At 51.0% G+C, this 24742-nt stretch overlaps 1 protein-coding gene across 6 annotated transcripts in view; it reads right to left on the reverse strand.

Moving 5' to 3' along the window:
- GAS7 (growth arrest specific 7) overlaps positions 1-24742 on the reverse strand; it is a 209896-nt gene that overhangs the window by 43859 nt on the left and 141295 nt on the right. For all 6 annotated transcript variants that reach the window (XM_038536874.1, XM_038536877.1, XM_038536879.1 and 3 more), the window contains exons 3-4: positions 16699-16779; positions 2517-2602 (exon numbers count right to left, since the gene is read on the reverse strand). In XM_038536874.1, coding sequence (XP_038392802.1) covers positions 2517-2602; positions 16699-16779 — 167 coding nt within the window. The remainder of the gene's footprint in view (positions 1-2516; positions 2603-16698; positions 16780-24742) is intronic.

A 24742-nucleotide genomic window follows, 5' to 3' on the forward strand; every position in this document is an offset into this window, starting at 1 on the left:
TTGTACCTGCCTTCTGTTAGTCAAATGCGTTCATTTTGGGAAATGTAAAAGATACTACAAAGTACAAGGAAAATAAAAAGTACTTTAGACGAAGGTTTCTCAACCCTAACACCACTGTATTTCCAGACTGGATAATTCTTTGTTGGGTGTGTGTGTGTGTTGGGGGGGGCTGTCCAGTGCATTGTAGGCCAACTAGTCATAGTAGAGCCCTACACACTAGAGACCAGCCAGTGGTACCCCCCTCCCCAGCTGTGACAACCAAAACATTTCCAAACAAATGTTCCCGACTAAGAATCAGTCTTAGATGCAGAGAGAACTACCATCAACTGTTCTGATTAATTTTTCTTCCAGTCGTTTGTCTTCATGAACATGTGGATTTCTTCCTACCAGGTAAGACCGGCTGGGCATGGAGGGTGTGTGCTGCTCAGCCTCTACCTAAATCATTAAGTTTTCTTCAGAAATGGTATTTCTCGAGTCTGTATAACAGAACAGGCTGGGTGGTGATTCAGTGCCAACATCCACTGTGCCTATCCCCTGTGGCTGGACAGTTAAGGCTCGGTCCCATGCTGCAGAGCCAGAAATAACGCTTGAGGGAACGCTTCCCACACTGATCAGAATCTCTGAATGTATTCCAAGAACAGATGCTAGAGGGGATATCCCTGGGTCAAAGCAGCTTCCGAGAAGGTTCTCTCAATATACATTAAAAAACAAAACGGTTCAGTAACAACTTAGCAGTATTTGGGGGGCGGAGGGAGTCATGCTCTATTAGGGAAAGAAGGATAAATGATGGGGCAGTGGGGAGGATGTTTTCAATCTTCTAGACGATACCCAGGGTAGCACCGGCTCTTTCAGTTATGTTACAACACACCAGAACTTAGACTGATGTCTTCAGAAAACAATCTGTAGCCAGGAGGTAAACCTGCTTCATTCCAAATAGATTGATGGAGGTTGTGCTGGAATGGCTGTTGGGGGCTTGGCAGAGAACACACAGTGCCAGGGGTGTGTGTGATGTGTGCCACGAGCAGGAGAGTGAAGGGGACACGGATGGGGACACACACACACACACACACACACCCCACTGTGCATTATCTACCAGGCCCAGACCGCCCCCTGCTCAAGACAATGGTCCTCGGACCAGCATGATCAGCATCCCCTGGGGGCCTGGTTGGAAACAGAACCTCAGAGTCCTCCCTAAAACTCCTGAATCAGAACCTACATTTTTAACAAGAGGCCTGGGTGATGAGTGAGTCCATCAGAATGTAAGAAGTCTTGACCCACACAGACGTCTAAATTCTCTTCCCCAGCACCTGCTGAACCGACCGTAAGCCTGATGCTCAGCTTCCCAAGACAACATAATAAAGTTTCCAAAAAGTAAGACTCTTGCCTGCATTAAAGCTAAGTGTCACATTTTTAGCAGGCTAAAGGAATGGATCACGAGGCCTTTCTTTGAATGGCTGGCACACAGGACCCGCCAGCATGGGTGACAAGCAGCTACTGTCATCCTGAATACCAGCCACAGTATCACCTTCACCATCACCATCACCACCCTGAGGCCTGGAAAGGGATGGTGGAGTCTGGAGTCTTCATTAAGAACATCTTCTGGATGGGCACACCTGGGGGGGCTCAGCGGTTGAGTGTCTGCCTTTGGCCCAGGGCATGATCCCAGGGTCCTGGGATCAATTCTTCACTGGGCTCTCCACAGGAAGCCTGCTTATCCCTCTGCTTATGTCTCTGCCTCTCTCTCTGTTCTCTCATGAATAAATAAAATCTTAAAAGAAAAAAGAACATCTTCTGGATAGACTTTATGGATAGAATAAATAAGCCAACCCTCACTTCCTTAGACACAGCATAACACAACTTGAAAGGCCATGAGGTGTGGCATCAAGGTCCATTCCAATCACATATTCGTGTCAACCTGCACGGGTTGCTGCAATGGCCTGAGACTCAGCGGTCTCACCTGTTGCTCGGGAAAGGTACCCATATCTGTACAGATGTCAACGGGTAGGATGAATGGGAAAGCAGGATGGAACTCTTACACCATTCTCCCATTTCCTCTCATCTTGTCATTGTGGGCTCTGTGCTAGATTATTAAAGTAAGATGGCATTTTACAAAATCCCCTTCTGGGTGAAGTCTAGGGGCGGGGAAAGAGAGAGCATAGAAGAAGGAAGGTGATGTGATCCGGCCCCATCCGTATTCTTAAAGTGCCAGACACCTAGATTCTACATATTGGGAATCCAAGTGGCAGGATGGAACCTGCCGCCCTAACGATAGGGACAGTCCACCGCCATTGCCCCACTGCAACGACCCTCCAGTTTTCTAGAGAAAACCAACAAACCACAACTGCCCACTCTCCCCCAATCATGGTACATGGGAACGACCCAGATATACCAGCCACTCTGTACCGGGGGCAGAACCGGGCTGTGGTCACCCAGACCCCCGCTCTGTGCCCTCTTGATGACACCTCCCTGGGCCTGCTAGACTGGTTACCCCTACCTCCCGTAACACGACCCCTTACCTGGGAATCACCAGTGGATTTTCGGACACTCATGTGGGCAGTCTCGGGAGGGTGCGCTGGGGTCCCTGCCACGTGGTATCCATTCACTGTGGGAGAGAAACAATGCTCAGATGCCACGCCGGCCACACACGGGCGACGCCAACTGCCTGTAACCGCAGCCCCTTGTGCCATGTCACTGCCTGCCAGCCTCTGAGAGGTCTTGCACAGCCAGGACCATCCCTTGGGATCTGACCAGTGCTTGTGGAGCTGGAAATGGGCTCCAAGCATCTCTCTGATCCCCAGCTCCCAACTGCAGATCTCTCAGGGGGACCACGTTTCTTTCTGAACCAGAGAGGGACGTGCTTAAGAGGAGGGGTGGGGGTCACTACAGTCCAACAGCCATCACTGAAGATGTCACATCAGCTGTGGCCACTGGTGCTGATCCAGGGTCCAGGCTCTCTCCAGAGTCAGGCAGGACCGCCTCTACCTGCCTGCAGCTCCCCAGAGGAACCGCCTCCACCCTCATCCTCACAGCATATAAGAAAAGAGCACTGGGTTTACTGGTTTCTCTGAAATTTGGCTTTGCCAATTAATAGCTGGGGTGGGGAAGGGCATTGCAGACCATCTCTTTTGAGTCTTGGTTTTCCTAAAGTTAAAAAAAAAAAAAAGAAAAAATTCAAGGCTGTAATATTCTAGCCCTGTGACACTCACTCATGCTCCCAAGGGGTGCGGATCAACCTCACTCTCTAAGCAGGGAGCCCTGGTGTGTAGCATTTGCCAGTTTCCTTGGCATATTTCCATCAATGAGGATGGATTCACAGGTCCCATCGACACCCCTGTGTGCTCCTGATGTCACAAGTAAGTACACATCGGGACCTGTGCCATCTCAGTTCCCAGAGGGGACACTGCTCTCTTGCAGGCATGGCTACATGAGCTTAGAGAGCAGTTCTCCTTGGTGAGCCTCAGCTTCCTGATCTGAGAAATGGGGATAATTCTACGCGGGCTCTGTTAGCATGAAAATCAAATGGGGCAGTACTTGCTCAAGGATGTTTAGACTCATTAAGTAATTCTTGAGAAGGGGAAAGGGGCCAGTGGAGGGAGGGAAGGTCACTGCTTTCTGCTCCTGAATCCAGTCGCCTCAAACCCCAAGCCTGCATGATCCCCAGACATCAGGGAAGCATGCCTCCTACATACCCCAGGCTTGGCGGCATTGCCACAACATATGCACTGTGCAGGTCCAACCAGGGGAGGTACATAAACTGAGTCCAGTGCATGGTTCTTGTTGAGAGGGCCCCGCGGGGTGGCCAGAAACAGGGGGAGAGGTTGGCCGAAAAGTCACTAACGTCTACTGATCTGCCAAAGGCAAGCAATGGGCTGATGAAGACCACCCCATGCAGGACCGTCCTCATGCTGGGGGATGTCCCCCAATCTCCAACATTTGCAGTGAAAAATCGAGGGCCCCCCTGCGAGCAGAAACACAGACCACCCTGCAGACCCCAGTGGGCAGCTGGGTTTCTCCCTGACATGCAAGGCCGGCTTGATACTCTGGAGGAAGGGTGGGCAGAGATACAGGAAGGCACTAGAAAGCTGGGCACGGAGCTGGCCTCCCAGTGCAGCGGCTTGGGGAAGCGACAAGACACAAGAGATTAGCCCGCATGGCGAGTCACAAGCCGGGTCTGCACTCAGGCCCCTTGGCAGCTGATTCAACACTGCGACTACCGTCCACAAGTTCTCCAGCTCGAGGGGAGCCAGGGTCGGGATTCCAAGAGCATCAGAGGACGTTGAGAGGATTGAGGAGAAGCTACTCACATTGGTATAAGCTCTGCCAGCAAGGGCACTAGACGATGATAAATACAAGACCCAATGAAGGTGTAACATTCAAGAAGTGTCATTTATCAAACAGTGTAGCACGGAAATGGATAAAACCTACGTCTGGAGAATTGGGAGAAAACCTTAGCAGCCAGCTTTTAGTAGATGACTGAGTAAGCAGACAAAAGTGAGGATATGAATATCTCAGTAATTTCACTTAAAAGCTGAATGAACTAGATATTTAACATCATGTGCTACGAACAAAGATAACATCTTTGGCCAACAAGCCACGGAACATTTAAAGAAAAAAAAAAAAAGCCTGGGCATATTGAAACCACAAAGAAAGTGTTGGTAAGTCGCAAAAGGCATAACTAACACAGGCCACATTCTTCGACCAGAAAGCAATAAAAGCAGATATTAATAATGAAAGAACAAATACACAAGGTCCCCATCCCTCCAACTCCCAAACATTTGGAAATTTCAGAAAATGCTCTCCTATTCTCAGGTCAAAATCAAAACTGTAATTATACAACATTTAGAAAATAATCATGAGAATCATGAGGAACATATCAAAACGGATGGGATAAGGCTTGAATTATATTTGGAGGAAAAATCCACAGCCTTCATTACTCAATTACTGAAACCAAGGGAATACAAATACAAGGACTAAACCTTCAAATTAAGAATTTAGAGAAACTTTTAAAAGCCAATAAGGTAAACCGAAGGAAAACATGAGAAGGGGGTATAAATATGGCACCAGAAATGAATGGGTTAGGAAACAGGATGACATTCGCAGCTCAGGCAATTTCTCTCTGCGTGGGGGTGGCTGTAGCGGGGAGGAACCACAATAAAAAAGCAGGTCAGCCCATCTAATTTGAGGCTGAGCTCACGCACGAATGCTCAGACCACGGAATTAGAAAGAAAACATAAGCAGATCTCGTTAAGAGGTTTTTTTTTTTTTTTTAATGCAAGGGCATATGATTTAAAACTACAGGCTAATAAAATACGTAACCCTCCACTAGAATCAAATGATCAAAAAAGTGGTTCCAAAGGACACGAGAGAAACACCGAGATGAATAAAACCTTTGAGGACTGACCTCCCTCCAAAAGGCCCCGGACCCAGATGGTTTTATGGGCAAATTCGTTCTAACACCTAACAAAGAAGTACCTAGATACAAACTGCACCGAGAGTTTGGAAACGTGGCAAATTTCCCAGCTGGTTAGACAAAGCCAGTGTTGCCCTGATCCAAAAATCCACTGAAGGCAACAGAAGAACTGAACCTCTGTGACCACAAACACGAAATTGGTCAATTCTTACCTGAGCAGGTCTTCACTTGGAACCAGTCACTACACCCTTGATGGTACTGGGTCCCTGCACATCAAGGCTGTCCCCAGCTCCTCCCGACCCCTACCTGCTCCCCTCACAGCACCCCAAAGTACACCCTCAGTACATGGTTGTCTGTCTTCTGCTTCCTGCATCCCCCACGCACCCCTCTCGCCACACGAACGGCGGCCAGGAACTGCCGAACGCAGGGGCATTTTGCCCCTAATCCACCCTCTTGTTCTCACTTCAGTTCTGAGCTGTCAGCTGCTGGCTAATTACTTTCGGTGTCAAAACAATTACTGGGAGAGAAAAATAACTTCCCATCCAACCACTTCTCCCCACCCAGAAGCTCTCCACTGCCCTGGTCTTGCTGCGTTTCATGCTACCAGTCCCAGGCACGCTCAGAAGAGTGATCAGTGGAGATCTGAACACTTACGGCTCACCCACAGGGGGCTCTGATTATTTCCAGTCCTCTAGGCTCTCAGCTTACCAGGGGTTAGATGCAACACAAGTGAGGCCAGAAGTGGGTGCTTTTGATGCCTCCAGCCCCCAGGGGATGGGGGGAAGTGAGGTTAAAATAAAACTGGTCAAGGATTGCTCATAACCATAAGGAACATAATTCAGTCTGGGGATACCAAAAAAAAAAAAAAAAAGTAAAATGCCAAATTCAGCTGTTTTTAAGATAAGAAAAAGGGAACGGAAAGCTCTTAGGTAGTAACTTTCATAATTTCCAACACAAATATAAACACACAGATGCACACATTTCATTCCTGTTTGTGGGTAGTTGGAAAGAGAGAGGGCTTGAGAGCTGCGTAAATGAGAGGAGGGGACGGGCATTTGAGGAGAAAGGAAAAAGGAGGAGGTCTTTGGGGGGCTGGGGGAGAGGAAGTGGATAAAAATGGAAAAGAAGGAGCAAAGCAAGAGTTGTCGAGAGAAGCCAAGCAACAGAGAAGAGCCAGCAACATCTGTTGCCCAGAATTCATGCTCCCAGGAGCTCTGTTTCCCTTCCTGCTGCAGTCCCCAAAAGAGAAAGCTCTGTCTTCCACGCCCCACTGTCCACATTTCTGTTCCCTAAAGGACCCCAAAGAGGAGACTTACTCTTTCAAACAAGAAAATCATCCCTGGAGACAGCCCCCCTTTCTGCCTCCTTCAGGTCTGGCCCAATCTCCCATTATTTCTGGAATAAACATGTAACTTCTTTCCTCAAGCCGAAGAAACCCAGGAGCCCCAAGGCCTCGTTCCTGCAACACCCCTCCCACCACCACCACCCTATTCCCACATTCATCGCGGCGGAATGCAGAGTTTCCCCGGGCATGTGACACCCAGCACCAGTTCAGCAGGATGTTTGTTCTAAGTCCGAAGCAGTAAAGGCAGAGGGTAGAGTCTTATGCTCCAAAGACTTTGGGACAAGTGCCCCCATTATTATTCAGAATTAAACTGCTTTATTACAGGAGGAGGCCTTTTTAGATACAGGCGCACCTCAGAGATACTGCAGGTTGGGCGCCAGAGCACAACAAATAAGCGAACGTCACAATAAGGAGAGTCGAATGAATGTTTTGACTTCTTGGTGCATGTAAAAGTTATGTTTACATCACACTCTATAAAATGTGCAATAACATTATGTCTAAAAAAAAGCAATGTACGTGCTTAATTTAAAAATGCTTTACTGTTAAAAACCAACCAACCATTAACCATCATCTGAGCTTTCAGCGAGTCCTCCTCATCTTTGCTGGTGGAGGGTCTTGCCTCAGTGTTGATGGCTGCTGAGTGCTCAGGGTGGTGGCTGCTGAAGGCGGGGGCGACAGTGGCAATTTCTTAAAATCAGACAATGAAGTTTGGGGCATTGATAGACTTCCTTTCATGAACGATTTCTCTGCAGCACATGATGCTGTTTGATAGCATTTGACCCACAGGAGAACTTCTTGCAAAACGAGAGTCCATCCTCTCAAACCCTGCTGCTGCTTTATCAACTAAGTCCATGGAATATTCTCAATCCTTTGTTGTCATTTCAACCATCTTCACCAGGAGCAGAGTCCATCTCAAGAAACCACAGTTTTTTGCTCATCTATAAGAAGCCACCCCTCATCCACTGAAAGGTATATCATGAGATGGTAGTGATTCAATCCCATCTCCTGGCTCCACTTCTGATTCTAGGTCTCCTGCTGTTTCCATCACATCTGCAACGACTTCCCCACTGGACTCTTGAGCCCCTCAGAGTCATCTGTGAGGGTTGGAACTGACTTCCTCCAAACTCCTGGTCATGTTGATATTTTGACCTCTTCTCATGGATCCTCTTAATGGCATATAGAAGGGAGAATCCTTTCCAGAAGGTTTTCAATTCACTTTGCCCAGAGTCATCAGAGGAATCATTATCTTTGGCAGCTAGAGCCTCACGAAATAGATTTCTCAAATAATACGCCTGGAAGTTGAAGTGACTCCTTGACCCGTGGGCTGCAGAATGACCGTGGCGTTAGAAGGCATGGAAGCAACACCACCTCATTGCCCATCAGAGCTCCATCAGAGCTCTTGGAAGACCCAGTCCACTGTCAATGAGAAGTCATATTTTGCAGAGAATCCTTTTTTTCTGAGCCATGGGTCTCAACAGCGGGCTTAAAATATTCAGTAACCCAGGTTGTACACAGGGGTGCCGTCACGCAGGCTTTGTGGACAGCGCACAGAGTAGATTCAGCCTCATTCTGAAGGGCCCCAGGAGTCTCAGAATGGCAAACGACCACTGGCTTCAACTTGAGGTCACCTGCTTCACGAGCGCCTAGCGTTGATTTCTCCTCTCCAGCTGTGGAAGTTCTAGATGGCATCTTCTTCCAACAGAAGGCTGTTTCATCTACACTGAGGATCTGCTGCTGAGCGTAGCCACCTTCATTCTTTACCTTAGCTCCCTCTTCTGGAGCACTTGCTCCTTGCCCTTGCACTTTGAGGTCACCACCTCTCCCGGCCTTCACAGAATGGATGAACATTAGGGTCTTGCTCTGGATTAGGCTTTCGTCCTAAGGGAATGTTGGGGCTCGTTTGGTCTTCTATCCAGACCACTGACACTGCACATCTGCAAGAAGGCTGCTTCTCTTTCTTATCATTTGTGTGGTCACTGGAGTAGCAGTCTAATTTCCTTCGAGAACTTTTCCTCTGCATTCCCAACTTGGCTAACTTTGCTTTGGCACAAGAGGCCAAGCTTTCGGCCGATCTTGGCTTTCAACATGCCTTCCTCACTGAGCGTGATGTGATCACTTCTAGCTTGTCATTTACAGTAAGAGATATGCAACTCTTCCTTTCCCTTGAACTTACAGGCCACTGGAGGGTTATTAAATGGCCTAATTTCACTATTGTTGGGGCTCAGGGAAGAGGGAGGCCTAGGAAAGGGAGAGATGGGGGGATGGCCGGTCGGTGGAGCCATCAGAACACACAGATTTATCGGTGAAGTTCACTCCTACAGGCTTGTGGTTGCTCCAACACAATTGCAACAGTAACATCAAAGATCACGGATCACAAAGCTTGTCGCCATAATAGACATAACGAAAAAGTTTGAAATATCAAGAGTATTACCAAAATGTGACACAAATGCTGTTGGGAAAAAAATGGTGCTGACAGACTTGCCACAAACTTTCCATTTGCAGAAAACCCAACATCAGCGAAGCACGATAAACTGAGTATTCCTGGCTGCTGACGTGCTCTGTGAACCTCAAACAAGGCAACAGCATGTGGTACTCCCACACTTAGTGGACACACAAGCCATTTAGGGCAGCAAAGCAAGAGTACTGTGGAACCTGCTTTGGGAACCGTGGTGGCTGTAAGAAGGTGGGTTTTGAAGTCAGGCAAACCAAAGCAAACACCAGGGCGAGTATTGTGCTCAGCACCCCCTGAAGGCAGTCTGGGCACAATCCCTGCCTCATGCTGTTGCCACTCACCATGTGGTGGGGGAAGGTTGCATCTCCCCAGTTCTGTTTAGTGGGGTGGCGGAGGGGGGGCAGTTTCACATTATAATCCTCTGGTCTGGAAACATCTGTCTGGCCACCTGGTCTTCATGGGCTTCCCTGACTATCTAAAATAGAAACTGTATCCCCCAAAACAGAACCCACAACACATCTGCCCAGGTGGCTGTAAATGGTTGAAAGCCTGTGACCTATCCTCCCGGGGTCAAAGGTTACACAGGTTTTGGTGAGGTCCTCTGGGGCCTGAGCTGACAAGAACCAGGAAAGGAATACTCAAGGCCCCTTCCAGAAGGCGGTGTCATGGCTGACGTCCTGGTGTCAATGGTGAGACCTAGCTGAGGACCATGGAAGCTGCTCTGGGCCTGGTGACCTGCTAGTTCTGCAGTAGATGGAGGGTCCTGCTTGTAACTGTGTAGGGGGCGGATGGTGGTGAGGGATTCCCAATCTAGAGAGGGTGTGGGTGAAGGGGAGCCCCCTTCCCGGAGCCCTCTGCACAGGGGAAGCGGCTGTTGACATGCACTCCTCCTGGCTGGCTCCACGTGCTCAAAGGCAGACCCTCCCTGATCTTCAAGGGACCTCACTCAGTCCTCCGAGACCTGGCTTCCCAGGGGCTGTTGGAGGCAGGCCCTGCACCCAAGGATGATCCCTCCATGGGCTCAAGCCCCCAGGCCAGCCAAAGCCAGAATCTGAACCCGGGTTTCCTGACCACTCCCATCCCGTCAGCAGCGGGGCGACTCAGTACAAGATGGATTTCCTCCTTTAAGAAACACGCCAACAGAGACGCCCGGATGGCTCAGCGGTTAAGCTCTGCTTTCGGCTCAGGGCGTTATCTTGGATTTCAGGGATCGAGTCCCACATCGGGCTCCATGAGGGGAGCCTGCTTCTCCCTCTGCCTATGTCTCTGTGTCTCTCATGAATAAATAAAATCTTAAAAAAAAAAAAAAAGAAAGAAACACACCAACAAAAGCTCAGTGCACATTCCAGGGGCTGAAGCTCAGAAAGGAATTCACTCTCCACACCTGCCCTGGCTGACAGGATAGCCACTCGTCATAGGGAGCTATTCAAGTTCTAACCAATCACATTTAAATAAAATATACATGCTGTGTGGTATGAAGGACTGGATCCCAGAACAGGAAGAGGACATTAGTGGAAAAACTGGGGGCACCTGGGTGGCTTAGCAGTTGAACATCTGCCTTCTGCTCAGGTCATGATCCCGAGGTCCTGGGATCATGGGATCCCTGCAGGGAGCCTGCTTCTCCCTCTGCCTGTGTCTCTGCCTCTCTCTCTGTGTCTCTCATGAATGAATAAATAAAATCTTAAAAAAGAAAAGAAAAGAAAGATAAACTGGTGACATCTGCAGAAAATTAGTTAACATTAGTTTCTTACTTTTGGCAAGCGCACCCCAGGTATCTAGGATATGAACCATAGGGGGAACTGAGTACAGGATATATAAGAATTCTCTGTATTGGCTTCGTGATTTCTCTGTGAACCTGAAATCATTCCAAACATTTTTAAAAAATTATTAAATAAAGCGAAATTAAGTTAAGTTCCTCTGGAATTGTCCTGGACATACTTCGAGTGTCCATCAGCCATGTGCCTCAGGCTACCACGGTGGACGGTGTAGATACAGCACTTTTCTGTTATGCTAGAAAGTTCTACTGGGCCATGCTGCTCTGCAGTGTCCTTCATTCTACACAGTGACGCATCCATGAGACTCCCAGAACCTTGTTTTTCACTCTGTCCATAAATCATCGCGTCCGCGCTGCCTATTAAACCAGCCCCTGGGATCATTTTTCATATTTGCAGCCATTACGGAATACAGCTTCTGCTCTTCCATTTGGTTTAGACTTTACTGCTTCTGCGGGCCTCACCCCAAAAACCTGGCATGAAAAACGTCTTTAGGAAAAGCTGGAGGATAAACACGGCTCTGGATGCCGCCGTCTTCAGGGAGGCGGTGAAGGAAAAGCCCTCAGTCCAGTGCTGACCCTCTAAGAGGCACCTGGCATTGGAAGAGTGGAATCCCAATTGTGAGGGGCACTGGTGTGTTCCCGGATCTTGCTCCCCAGCTGCTAACCCGGCCGGGCTATGCTTCCAGCCCTTGAACAACCTGCATCAACAAAGAACCAGGCCCCGTCCACAGGTGGCTGCTGAATCCTCTCCAGAAGCTATGACTCAAGAGTAAAACTGACCTTGGACCTCATGAAGGGGAGGCGGCCTAAGCTTGCTCTAGCTGGGTTAATTTGGGGTTCCCACTAATATTCTCCAGGACCTGTTTTTCCATGTCCTCCTTCAGAAATAACCAGACCAGGGCGGTGGGGGGGGGGGGTGTCTGGGGGGGGCTCAGTGGTTCAGCATCTGCATTCTGCTCAGGGCGTGACCCCAGGGTCCTGGGATCGAGTCCTGTATCCAGGAGCCTGCTTCTCCCTCTGCCTGTGTCTCTGCCTCTCTCTGTGTGTGTCTCATGAATAAATAAAAGCTTAAAAAAAAAAAAAAAAAAAAAAAGAAAAGAAATGACCATACGCGGTATCTGCAGTCAATGAACGAGGCTGAGGTTCCCACGCTGCCCTCACCGCCAGCCCCTTCCCGTGCAGGTAAGCACCCCAATTGCCACCACTGCTAACGGAGAGCAATCCTGACACAGCCGAGTGCTGCCTGGCTGCCTCATGAAGGCAGTGTCTCACTAAGACAAAACATCTCTACCGCACTTCCCACTTCGCTCAGAATGACATCCCACCGCCTTCCTGTAGCTTTGGGGGCTCGGCAGGGTCTGATCCTGCTGACCGCTCTCCCCTCATCACCTACCCCTCTCCGCCTTGCCACCCCCCACCCTCCAGCCACACTGGCTTGCTCTGTGTTCTTGAACATGCCAGGGTCACTTCTGCCCCAGAGCCTTTGCACTCACTGTCCCCTGGCCCAGAACACCTCACTACCACCCCCCACACATAGTCATTATCTCCTCTGTGGGGCCATCCCTGACTCCCCAGCCCCATTCTGTCCCACTGTCCTATTGCAATTCTTTTCATGAGAGCAAACAAGGATCATCTGAACATATTGCACATTGGCTCGCCTGCCCCAGTCATCTGCTAGAACGTGGGTTCCTGGGAGCAGGGATCACACAGGTGTGGATGGTCTGTGGTGTGACCCCCAGCACTGAGAACAGCATCTGGCATATTCTACTACTGCTGCTTTCGCAGGAGCACGAGCACAACCATAGGGGCTCGGCCCCAAACTTACCAGGGCAATAGAACCACCTGAAAGTACCCCTGGGTGGCTCAGCGGGTAAGCGCCTGCCTTCAGCTCAGGTCGTGATCCCGGGGTCCTGGGATCGAGTCCCGTATCAGGCTCCCCGCAGGGAGCCTGCTTCTCCCTCTTCCTGTGTCTCTGCCTCTCTCTGTGTGTCTCTCATGAATAAATAAATAAAATCTTTAAAAAAAAATTTCAATCTCCTGACAGGTGCCTGTACAACTGGATGAGTGACTATCTAGACAAAATTCTCACGCGCCCCGTAGGGAGAAATGCCTACATGGCTGCTGTTTTATCCTCTACAGAAGAGGTTTCATTCAAAAGTAGAAAAGAAGATGCCAAAACAGGTTTCCTCCCATCCACCCCAGAGCGTGGACGCAGAGAGGACGGGTGTCTGAGCCCCGGGATAGAGAGAGGAATCAAGAATCATGATCCACTTGACGGGATGAGCACTGGGTGTTATATTCTATGTTGGCAAATCGAACGTCAATTAAAAAAAAAAAGAATCGTGATCTACGGAGGGGTGGGTGGGAGGTGAGCCATGGCCTCGTGCTGTGACACATGGGCACTGCGAGGCCTGGTGAGATGTGACACCCCGAGGCCCCGCTCTAAGCTGTCATTCTGAAATCGAAGATGCCACAACCATGAGAGGCAGCTGGACTTTAAGTACCATGAGGGAAGAAAATAGGGCTCTCTGTGATTGAGGGGTACGTATCCACTGTGCCCACAAAAGGGGCCTCAGAGCCAGCGAACGAGGCTTCTGTAGATTTTGCTGCTGCTTCTCTTTCTTTTTTTTTGAACATTTTATTTATTTATTCACGAGACACACACAGAGAGGAAGAGACAGGCAGAGGGAGAAGCAGGCTCCCTGCGGGGAGGCCGATGAGGAACTCGATCCCAGGACGCCGGGATCACGCCCTGAGCCAAAGGCAGACACTCAACCACTGAGCCCCCCACGTGTCCCTTGCTGCTGCTTGTCACTTCGATGGGCCGAGGTCTCTCACCCCTGAACAGTACCGAGGTTCTGAGTCACCCTGGGACAGGGCCCCTCAACTCTGTCAATACCAGATGTGAGAGGTGGGACAACCCTTGTTGGGGGGCTGTGCTGCCCTGGGCACTACGCAGTGGCGTTTGCGCCCCCCCCCCCAGAAGATGACAACCAAAGACGTCTCCAGACACTGCCAATGCCTGCTGGCAGGCCAAACCAGCCCCAGGGTTAAGACCCACAGCACTAGGGGGCCCAGATGTTGCCCACAAAACAAAGAGCACAAGGCAGCACATCTAACGGGGTCTTCACTTCAGGCCTTCACGATGCTGGGGTGCCTGCTGAATCCCCAACGCACAGAAGAGTGTGTTGATCGTCCAACTGCATGGGATGACAAAGCTTTTTCTTGGTAGAGAACTTGACAGACCTAGCATTCCACCCACCTGGGCACAGGTGCCCCAGCCCCCTGAGGCTGGGGGCGGAGGTGACCACACACTCTGTCTAGCGCCTCGGCCCTCTTGACAACTGTCATCATCGGGTCTGATGATGGTGGTCTGCGCCCACCTCCCTGCCTTTCTCAGCACCCCAGTCCCACTCCAGCACCCAGGTCAGTGCTCAGCCGACAGGCCTCTGGGCTGTGCAGCTCAGGCGAGGGCAGGTGCCTGTCATGCTGGCCCCTGAGCCAGCTCCTTCCAGCCCTCTTTCTGGGGGATGGCCCCCACACAGCACAGAGGGGACAGCCTGGTGCTGGGGGCCACAGGCTTCGAAGAGGTGACCCCCCTGACTCAAAGGGCAAGCTCCCCCACCAGCTCCACCGGCTCCACCGGTCCCAGCAGCCCCGCAGATGTGGCAGGTGGCAGTTCATACCTGAGCCTAGTCCTGTCCTGCTCCGGGGACCAACCACTGTGGCCAGGAAACACAGCCGGGAGCCGGGTTTCCTTCCTAGTGTCTGGCTGGCCAGGAGCCAGCCTGGAGGGCCACACCTCCCTTTATTCCCACTGGCATTTCTATTGTCAGAACAAAAACAGAAACACCAGACGACCCAATACAGAAGGCAGTGTGCCCGGAACTGCCTGTCCTCGTCCTACAACAGGTAGGAAGGCCGAATGGGCTGGTTCTGGCGACTAGCTCTTGCGATGAGGTGTGTGTGTGGCGGGGCGGGGGGGGGGGGGGGGGGGGGCTCACCCTCTCCCTAGGGAATCAGGAGCAAATGTCTCATTTCCCTCTCTCACAAGAGGGTTTTCTCTGTTTGGATTCTTTTTTTTTTTAATTAAAAAATTTAAATAAATAAAATAATTAAAATAAAATAGGGACTCCTGGATGGCTCAGTGGTTGAGCATCTGCTTTCAGCTCAGGGTTTGATCCTGGGGCCTTAGGATCGAGTCCCGCATCAGGCTCCCTGCATGGATCCTGCTTCTCCCGCTGCCTGTGTCTCTGCCTCTCTCTGTGTCTCTCATAAATAAATAAATAAAATCTTTTAAGAAAAGAAAAGAAATAATATATATATCTGTATATATGTAAACAAGTATATATATATATACTTGTTTATATATTTGTATATCTATTTATACATAAAATATATAAATATGTATTTATATATTTAGAGGTTTATTTACATTTTACATACATACAAATTGACAGCATACATAAATATATGTATATATATAAATAATGTCAATAAAAACATTTTAAAAGCCTAGAACACCCACTCACCCCCTCTCTCGTGCCTTGGCTGAGTCTCCAGAGCTGCAGTTTCCTACCATTTTGTTTCTTGAACTCCTCTGCTGTGACAATTCTCATTTCCTCAAATAACACACTTTGGTCATATGCTTTATCTTATATGCATCATACAATAAACTGTAGAGTTCCTAACGTATCAGGGGTAAAGAGTGTCTGAAGACCTCAGGGCTGCAAGGCAGGGGTGCAGCCCTGCACCCAAGACCCTTCCTCTGATGCGAGGGTTCAAAGTCCTGCTCATATTTTCTACACCTGCCTGTACACCTTCGTTCATGGGTTCACACAGCCACTCTTCTGTCGTTATTTTAGCTCTTCCCTTGGTCCCCTGTGATGGGTTATGTCAGCTCTGTGAAGGCTGTACAGGCCCTCACCCCCCTCAATGGAAGCTGCTGCCTCTCCCCTCCTCTTCTCACCCCTACCCTCCTCACACTCCCCACCCCGTGATGATGGAGGCATTGGTGAGCTCCCTCAATACAGAAGCCAGCTCGTGTCTGGGGGCTGAAGGTCCCAAGGAAGAAAAGGGGAGGTGCAATCCCCATCCTCAGAGAGCATATAGTCCAGTGTGGGAGAGCCACAGCTGGCCAGGGCAGCGAAACAGCACATTACTGCAAACCTGGGCTGATGGGTAAGGGCTCTAAAAATCCACCTGCCTCTTAGGAACTTGGAAAAAAAAACCCCACCCCACCTATGATAGGAATGTCTCTCTCGACCACCTCCACTTGATTGCCTTTGCAGACAGAGAACTCACACCCTAACGAGGAATCCCAAGTGCTTTCTAGAACATTCTATTTGAAAGTTGCCCCATACAAATCTGCCTCCTTTAACTTTTCTCCTTGATGCATTTAGGAGCTGTGCAGAGCAGTGCTGCTCCCGCTTGGGGTATCCACACCAGCAGACAGGGTACAACCCTGATGCCTCACTGTGTCACCTGGCTAGTTCCCCTCCTTAAGCACCTGAGAGGGAGTGAGGGTGAGCCACCAGGCTGCTAGTGACATTACCAGGGAGAGCCCAGCCTCCCAGCCCTCCATATCACTCCCTGGGTTTGGCCAGTAAGATCTTCAGCCAGGTTCCAGACCCCCAGAACCCAGAGTCTTGGCCTTTCCAGCGGAGGTGGGTATGGGGCCCCTCCCAGCTGCCCCCAAAGCAGTGAGTGGACTGTACCTGTTGGAGGCAGAGAGCTCCTGTGAGGGCCAGGGCTGGCTGGAATCCCAGGAGAACTGCTGGGACGTTCCCAGGTGGTCTCTGGTCAAAGAAAGAAACACACAATCACTTTGAGACTCTCACAGGGGCCAAACCTCAGAGGGTCATGGAGCAGGGCCGTGGGCTGGCCACCTTCTTGCACAACCCCGGGAAGCAGGAGTGGGCTTTCTGCTCCCACATTATTGCCCCTCTGCATTTCCTATGATGCACAGTTTCTCTTCACTGGGGACCCTTCTCCCATGAAGGAGCAGGAGAGGTGACCTCCCAGCAGGGATCTTTGGGAACAGTCCCCATTGCACCCCCAACAATCCCCCAAAGGTGCCAACTCACAAATCTCCACTTCTGTCTCGTGCCCCTGACGCCCACCTGCCAACAGTGCATTTCTTCCAAGTGCCCAGTGTTGCCCGAAACCCCTGAGCCAGAGGAAGGAGCCCTGGCCTGGGAGGGGGTGGGGTGGTTTAATACAGAGACAAAGGAGGGGGGAATCTTCTGCAAAATGCAGGTGATTTCTCAAGTCCTTCTCGGCTCTAAAGGCCCACATCTTGTCTGAATTATAACCGCTGCGTGAGACTGGCCACCTGTCCCTCCCCGGATGCCCAGCTACAGGGGCCAGTCAGGAAGTAAAGCTAACGTTGCAACAGGTGCTCGCCTCCTTGAATGCGACGTTAGGCACAGGGCCACTGTGAGCACAGACCTCTCATCAAGTTATCTAGCGATGAAGACGATCCTTTCTCATGCTATACAACTCGACAGTGTAGAAAAACACAAAGGAAAGAGTAGCACCGGGACACCCGGGTGGCTCAGTGGGTGAAGCGTCTGCCTTCGGCTCAGGTCATGATCCCGGGGTCCTGGGATAGAGTCCCGCATCGGACTCCCTGCTCAGCGGGGAGTCTGCTTCTCACTCTGCCCTTGTTCATTCACGTTCTCTCAAATAAATAAATAAAATCAACAGAAGGAAGAAAGAAAGAAAAGAAAAGAGTAGCCCACATGGTCCCACCAGCTCAGAGGTCCTCAGTGTCAACGTTTTAGTATCTCCAGTGATTTATTCTCGAGCTGTGTACACACACCTTTAAAATCAAACAAAAATCATACTATCCCTTCTTTTCACTGATCGACTCTTTTATTTTTCCCAACCCACGAAGAGCACCCTGCTTAGCATCTACGAATAGCGCCGATTCTGTGTCCAGACCACCTGGGTTGCAATCCCGCCTCTGCCTCCTCCGACCCCTGGAACCTCAGGCCAGGCTAACCATGCTCCAGGTTCCTTGGTTTCCTCCTCTGTAAAAGGTGATCGGTAAGGGTATCCACTCACGGCAACCACTGTGTTGGTGCCAAATGCCCACATTCGGTATATTTTTAGTTAAATGATACTATGTCCATATAATGGACTAATAAAAAATTGTTAGTAAAATCTCAGTGGTCTGAGATGCTAAAAACAAAAATAAGCAACACTTTTCAATAGCTTCTCTTCAATTTGGATTCAAGGGAACTGGATTCCTGCCTCAGTGCTGCCTGTAATGGGCTGTGTGGCCCTGGGCAGCTCACATGGCCTCTCTGGTCTTCTGATTCTCCATCTGAAATGAAATGGTTGGGCTAGTTGGTCTTTCGGGTCCCAACACTCCTGCCCTCCAGCTTTGGTCAGTGGTCTTAAAATCTTAAACCTACTGTTTGGGTTCAAGGTGTTTATGGCTCCAGGAGGAGGAAGTGGGCGGGGTGGAGATATTGGTCCCTTCGTGTCTTAAAGGAGAGACTTCAGAGCAGAGGGTGAGTGACAGGAGAAGGGAGATGTGACCGTGGAGGGGACAGCTGAGGAGTGACCAGAAAATCAGGCTCAGTGGCTTCCCGTGTTAGGAGGGGCCGGGAGGGCCTCACCCCAGAGCCCTGCTCTTGCTACAGGTCACACACAGGGACAATCCTTTGCTGGCTCGTCCCCCACATAGCACACAGAATAAAGTCCAAACCTCAGAGCCCCGGCAGTAGGGCGTCCCTATCTGTCTGTCCAGCATTCACTTCACTTCAGCACATTTGCTGGTCTTGCAACACGCCTTACCCCACTACCACCCCCGGAGGGCCGAATCTTACCAAATGTCTCTTCCACCAGGCAGCCTCCCCAGACTGCATTTCTCCCCTGCTGTCAAATGCCCAAACTCTCCAGAGTGAACGCTGTAGTGCATCCCCCAGATGTCTCCAGCTGCAGAGGCTACGCCTGGGGTGAGGGGTGGGGGGCGCTGCACATCCAATGGCTGGTCAATGTGGGGGGTTAAAAAGCCCACCAATCAATCCCCTTGCCTCAAGTCAAATAATCCCGCGTGGCCACCCAGCTCAGAGCCGGCAGGGGCTGACAGACCTTGTGACTGTACCTGGTACTGCTTTGCTTCCCTCCCGGGGGCTGCTCCCTGGAGCACACCCCCGCCTGGACCTCCTGCACATAATCTGCCCCAGATTTGCCTGAAAACTAGACCCAGGAGCCCCCAGCACACACACTCGCACCCCACTAGCTCCTCCCAGGGAATCAACCCTTTGTCCCACTTCTCAGCACACACTTTGACCTTGACCCCTATCCCACGTCCTTGAGAGCCAGGTCTGTGGCAGGCTCCCCCCTGCCTTGCTGGGTGCCTGGACAGATGGGCAAATGGAAGGACAGACACCATGACAGCACATGTAGGTTCCCATGTGATGCACCCTTCCTGTCTCCAGGGACAAACAGCCCCGTTCTCCCCCATGGGCACGGTTCCCAGGGAGATGCCCACTTTTTGCTGTTGCCCCACCCTTCTGGTGGCTGATGCCTGATTTCAGAGAAGCCCCAGCAGCCCCTTCTGCCCCGTGGGAGCTTGTGGAAGCCGGCTGGGAGCGGGGCGGCACGCACCTGCAAGGCTGTGCTCCAAGGTCAGCTGGGCGGCCTCTACGCAGGGTCTATGCAGGAGCACCAGTTCTTCTTATACTGAAGGGGGGTTGTGGCCAAGACAAAATGGAATCTTATGGGCAAAAGCAAGACTCATGTGGACTGAGAAAGGACCACCACGGTGACTCCTGGCAGCAAACGGAGCAAGACAGGAGGGCGGCAGGGAGAGGTGACTCACAGCATGGCAACAGTGACCTGGGCTGGGCCCCAAGCAACCTTCCCACTGAAGCTGCTGCATCTGTGGGATGTGGGGCAACTAATGAGAGCCAGCTGAGAGCGAAGAGCAGGGTGGGGCTGCCCCTGTGGGTCCCCCCCGCCCCACCCCGGGAATCCTGATGACAGAGAAGAGGAGCCACAGTGGCATCCTGTGCTCAGAGTCTGCAGGAGGAGGATCTGAAATCACAAGGGGATGCGGGTTGCAGTCAGAACCCCACTCCCCAGAAGGCCCCTTCTGCTGCACTTGCTGGTCTGGGTCCCTTACAAGCCCCGCCCCCAGAAGCTGGAGTTCCCTCTTCCTGCAAGAACCACATATTTTGGCCTCAACTTCATCAGGGCAATGGAACCGCCTGAAGGGGGCACCTGGGCAGCTCAGCAGTTGAGCATCTGCCTTTGGCTCAGGTCGTGATCCCGGGGTCCTGGGATCGAGTCCCATACTGGGAGCCTGCTTCTCCCTCTGCCTATGTCTCTGCCTCTCTGTGTCTGTCATGAATAAATAAAATCTTAAAAAAAAATGGTGAAGGATTCAGCTCAGCCTCCCTCCTCATCTTGGCCAACTCTGGCCAAACCCAAAACACAAAGCTACTGCAAGCCTGAGGCAGGAAAGTGGCCAGGCCAGGCCGGGCGGATGTCTGGAGAGAGCCACGGGGACTGTGGCTGAGTGACCTCACCAGCAGCAGGAAACATCACCCCGGATGACCATACCACCCACAGGGAGGAAGCCATTTCTAGGCCTTTTTCAATAAAAGGTCCCCTAATCTATTTACAACACGCCAGGCTCCCTGAACAAGCCAGGGCCAAACTGAAGCAGAAGGTTTGGGGCCTGACTTACCCTGGGTTCTCTCCCTGGGGTTTTAGGTGGTTCCAGAAACACCCAGACTGCCAGGGCCAGAGGTGTTGTCAGGCAGGCCCCCAAAGGCTGAAGGGGCACAGCAAGGTCAGAGTGGAAGAAGCGAGATGTGTTCTTGGCAACACTGCCCGCCCATGCAACTCAATCCATGAAAAACACCTTTTTTTTCCCCAATGGCAACCCTAACTCGATTCGGACCTCCAGTGACACCAGAAAAGCCACAGACACACACAAATCGCCTGCCTGTGGATCAAACTGGACCATCAATGCCACAGGCCAGAGAGTTTAATTTCCCCATCAGTGGTTGCCAATGACAGCCACGTGGAATAAAACTTCTGGGGGCACCTGGGTGGCTCAGGGGTTGAGTGTCTGCCTTCCGCTCAGGTCGCAATCCTGGGGTCCTGGGATCGAGTCCCATGTCGGTTTCCCGGCAGGGAGCCTGCTTCTCCCTCTGCCCGTGTCTCTGCCTCTCTTTCTCTCTCTCTGTCTCTCATGAATAAATACATAAAATCTTTTTAAAAAATCGAAGTGTAGTTGAAAGGAGGACAGAGACATAAATCTGGGATTCAAAGCACAGACGACCCCTCCTTAAAATAATAATGGCAATGATAATGCTAATAGTGAAACAGGCAGTGAGGCAGCAGTTATTAACTTTGCACAGTTATGTCTGAACTTCATTTCCCTGGTTAAGACTGCATCCTGCATGCATTGGAAATAGCGGCTTCCGGGGGGAAGGCCATGAGGACCCCCCTGGATCTAGGCCATCAGTTCTGGTAAATGCCTTGGGCATATGTCAACCTTGTCCTGTCCTGTCCTGCCCAGACCCCCCACCCCTCACCCCCTAGTCCCCATCTGGCCCTCAATGGACTCAAGTGCTTGACTGGGCCGGGCCAATCCTTAGCTGTGTGGTGGCTTCCAGGTGAACAACCACTGGTTCCAGTTCAGAGGGAACTGGGCCCTTGTGGGTCCTGGCTGGGTTCTGGGATTCCTGAGATCCCCTCCTCTTTACCTTCTAAAAAAAAATTCATACTTTTAAATCTCTCTCCTCCCCACTGCTCCTCCTGGCTCTTCCTCTTGTTTGGTGGTGGTCCCAACTGTGGCTTCCTTTTGCTCGGCGCCCCCTGCCCTCCCCACATCTCCTCACCAGGAGGGTCTGGGGGGCTGTTCTCAATGTTTTCCTAGCCCGATGGTAGCCCTGCTGCTCCCTTCTGCAGCCCCTGCCTCTTCAGAACTGGAAGCTAGAAGCTATTCCCACCCTGCTCCCCCCACCCCCACACCTGTTCCCCCGGGGGCTGCCCTGCTCTTCTTGGCCATGTCCTACACTCCAACCAAGAAGGCAGGTCCCAGGAGAATCAGAGGACACCTCCTCCCAACCTGGATACAGAATCTGCAGTCAGGTCGGCCCCCATGAAGGCAAGCTGCAGCACATCCCAGAGCCCCCATCAGCATCTGGAGGGTCCTACTCATCCCTCCCTTTGGGACTCTGCAGCAGAGGCTCTGGTTCCCTCCTGTATCCCAGAATTTCCTCTGTCCTTGGCTTTGCGATCACAGCAGTTAGGGTTCTCTGACGACAGGAGGACCATAGACCCTCCACAGGAAATGAACTAGTACTCTCTGAACACCATTCATGCCTGGTCTAGCCCAAGCCCCTCCATGCTGGGCACCTCCTTCAACGACCCCCAAATTACTACAAAATGGGCACTATGATTTCCCTTTTTCTTTTCTTTTTTTTTCCTTAAGATTTTATTTATTTATCTAAGAGACAGGGCATGAGCAGGTGGAGAGGCAGAGGGAGAGAGAGAAGCTGACTCCCCACTAAGCAGGGAGCCCGATGTAGGGTTCGATCCCAGGATCACGACTTGAGCAGAAGGCAGACGTCCAACAGACTGAGCCACCCGGGCAACCTGATTTCCATTTTCCAAAGGAAGAAGCTGAGGTCTTGGTGAGAAGTAGCAGACCTGCAGCTCAATCCACCAGCAAGGACCTCCCAACGTGCAAGTGACACCAACATCTCTGAGCTCTGTGCTAAGACTCTGGGAGTTGCAGCAAAACAGTGCTGTTAGAGTCTATACACCACTAGTGTTTGAGAATCACCCTCAAAATCAATATTGTTGTTTCATGAATTTCATAGAGATACTAGACATATTTATGACTTGGTAAATATTTGATATAACGTAATAAGTTCTATTATGGAATATAACAGTACTATACTTGAAAGCCTACTCTGCGCCTGGCAGTGTCCTGCGCCCTGTGGATACTATGGGAAATAGAATGGGTTCAAACACTCTCCCCCCAACCCCTCAGCTTACGTTCTAGCAGTCACGATGCTATTCCTTCCATTTTTGAAATATCAACATGCAGAATTTTCCACGAATGAAAATTTAAAATCTCCTGATGTAAGTGGAGGGAGAGAATCATGCCAGGAGGAAGGTAACCAAGTAAAGCATATCAGGTTAGACAGTAGAACACACTGAAGAATCAAGTAGGGAAGAGGGGTAAAAAATAATATTAGAAAGTGATGTAATTTTAGAAGGGTAGCCACAGAAGGCCTCCCACAGACAGGCACAGTTGAGTCAAGTTTGGAAAGTATTAGGTATCTAAGTACTAAGTATCATCCGAAACCACTTCGAACTCAGCAGCTTGAATCAATAAGCATTTTATGATGTCACACAGCTCCAGAGGGTCAGGAAGCCAGGAGGGGCTTCATGGGGGTGGTTCTGGCTCAGGCTCTCCCATGACGTTACAGACAGGGTCTTAGTTGGGGCTGCATCATCTGAAGGCTTGAGTGGGGCTGGAGGAGCCACTTTCAAGATGCCTCACTCACATGGATGCTGGCAAGGGCCAAAGTTCCTTGCTGTGGGGGCTGCTCACATTATGGCACTAACTTCCCCCAAAGTGTGTGGGCGGAAAGGCAGGGAAAAGCCTCGATGCTCTTTTATCACTCATGGAGAGTTAGAAGTAACTCTCCATCACCACTGCCAGACCTCACAGCCCAGGACTGATAGAACATGGGAGGGAAGCAGAGGAGTGCCAAGTGTTGGGGTGCCCAACAAACTAGTGCCAAGTGGTGGGCAGGTTGGGGGCTGTCTCAGAAGCTGGCCGAAGAAAAGGAGCGAGCCATGCACATATCTGATGACACAGAATTGGAGGTTGAGGAACAAAATGTCAATAGGCTTTAGGGCAGGCACAGGTCTGTCATCTTCAAACAGCTACAAGGAAGATGGTGTGGCTCAAGAGTGGGGATGTAGGTGGGGAGCAGAAGAAGTCAGAGGTAACAGGGTGAGACTGGATTATGCAGGACACTGGCCCTCAGAATGGGGTCTTGGACCAGCAGCATTAGCATCACTAGAAATGCAAAGCCTCAGGCCCCAGCTATAGACCTCCAGAAATGGGCACCCTGAGGGTGGGGTCCAGCAATGTGGGGTAGCCACTGCAGGGCTTTAAACAGAGAAGTGGCACAATCCAATGGTGACCACTGTGTCTGGCCGTGCCTCTGAGCAGGCTTCCTGGACTCAGCCACCACATGCCCCTCAGCATGTCTGGTGCCCTGGATGCGTCATCTGTGAATGCCGACTCTCCCCATCCACCCATCCAGCTTTTCAGAGATGGAGATGAGCTGGGGCCCTTCCATAACTCCCTCCAGAAGGAACAGCAGGAGCTGGGGAGCATGGATGAGTATGGCAGGGTCCATCCATGTGAGGATAGCACTGCCACCACCGCTACCACCACCAAGAAATGGGACACTAGTGGGCCCCAGGGATGTCTCACTCAGGAAGGGTCAAGGAAGGGGGTGCCCAGGTGATGATGACCCCTGCCCCCTGCCCTCAGCTCTAGGACCAGACCCCTCCATGTTGGTTTCAGAACCTCGTGGGCATAGAGAGAATTCCTGAACCATCATGTGACACCCAGGAAGAGATTCTCACCTGGGAAGCTTAATCCTGATCTGTCTCCCATGGGGTCCTCCATTACTACTCCAACCCTGTTCACACAGCTCGGATCCTTGGTGGCAGGGATACAGCAGTGGCGTCTCAGCAAAC

This window comes from Canis lupus, chromosome 5 (genome assembly GCF_011100685.1).
Source record: "Canis lupus familiaris isolate Mischka breed German Shepherd chromosome 5, alternate assembly UU_Cfam_GSD_1.0, whole genome shotgun sequence".
In the NCBI taxonomy this organism is placed as follows: domain Eukaryota; kingdom Metazoa; phylum Chordata; class Mammalia; order Carnivora; family Canidae; genus Canis; species Canis lupus.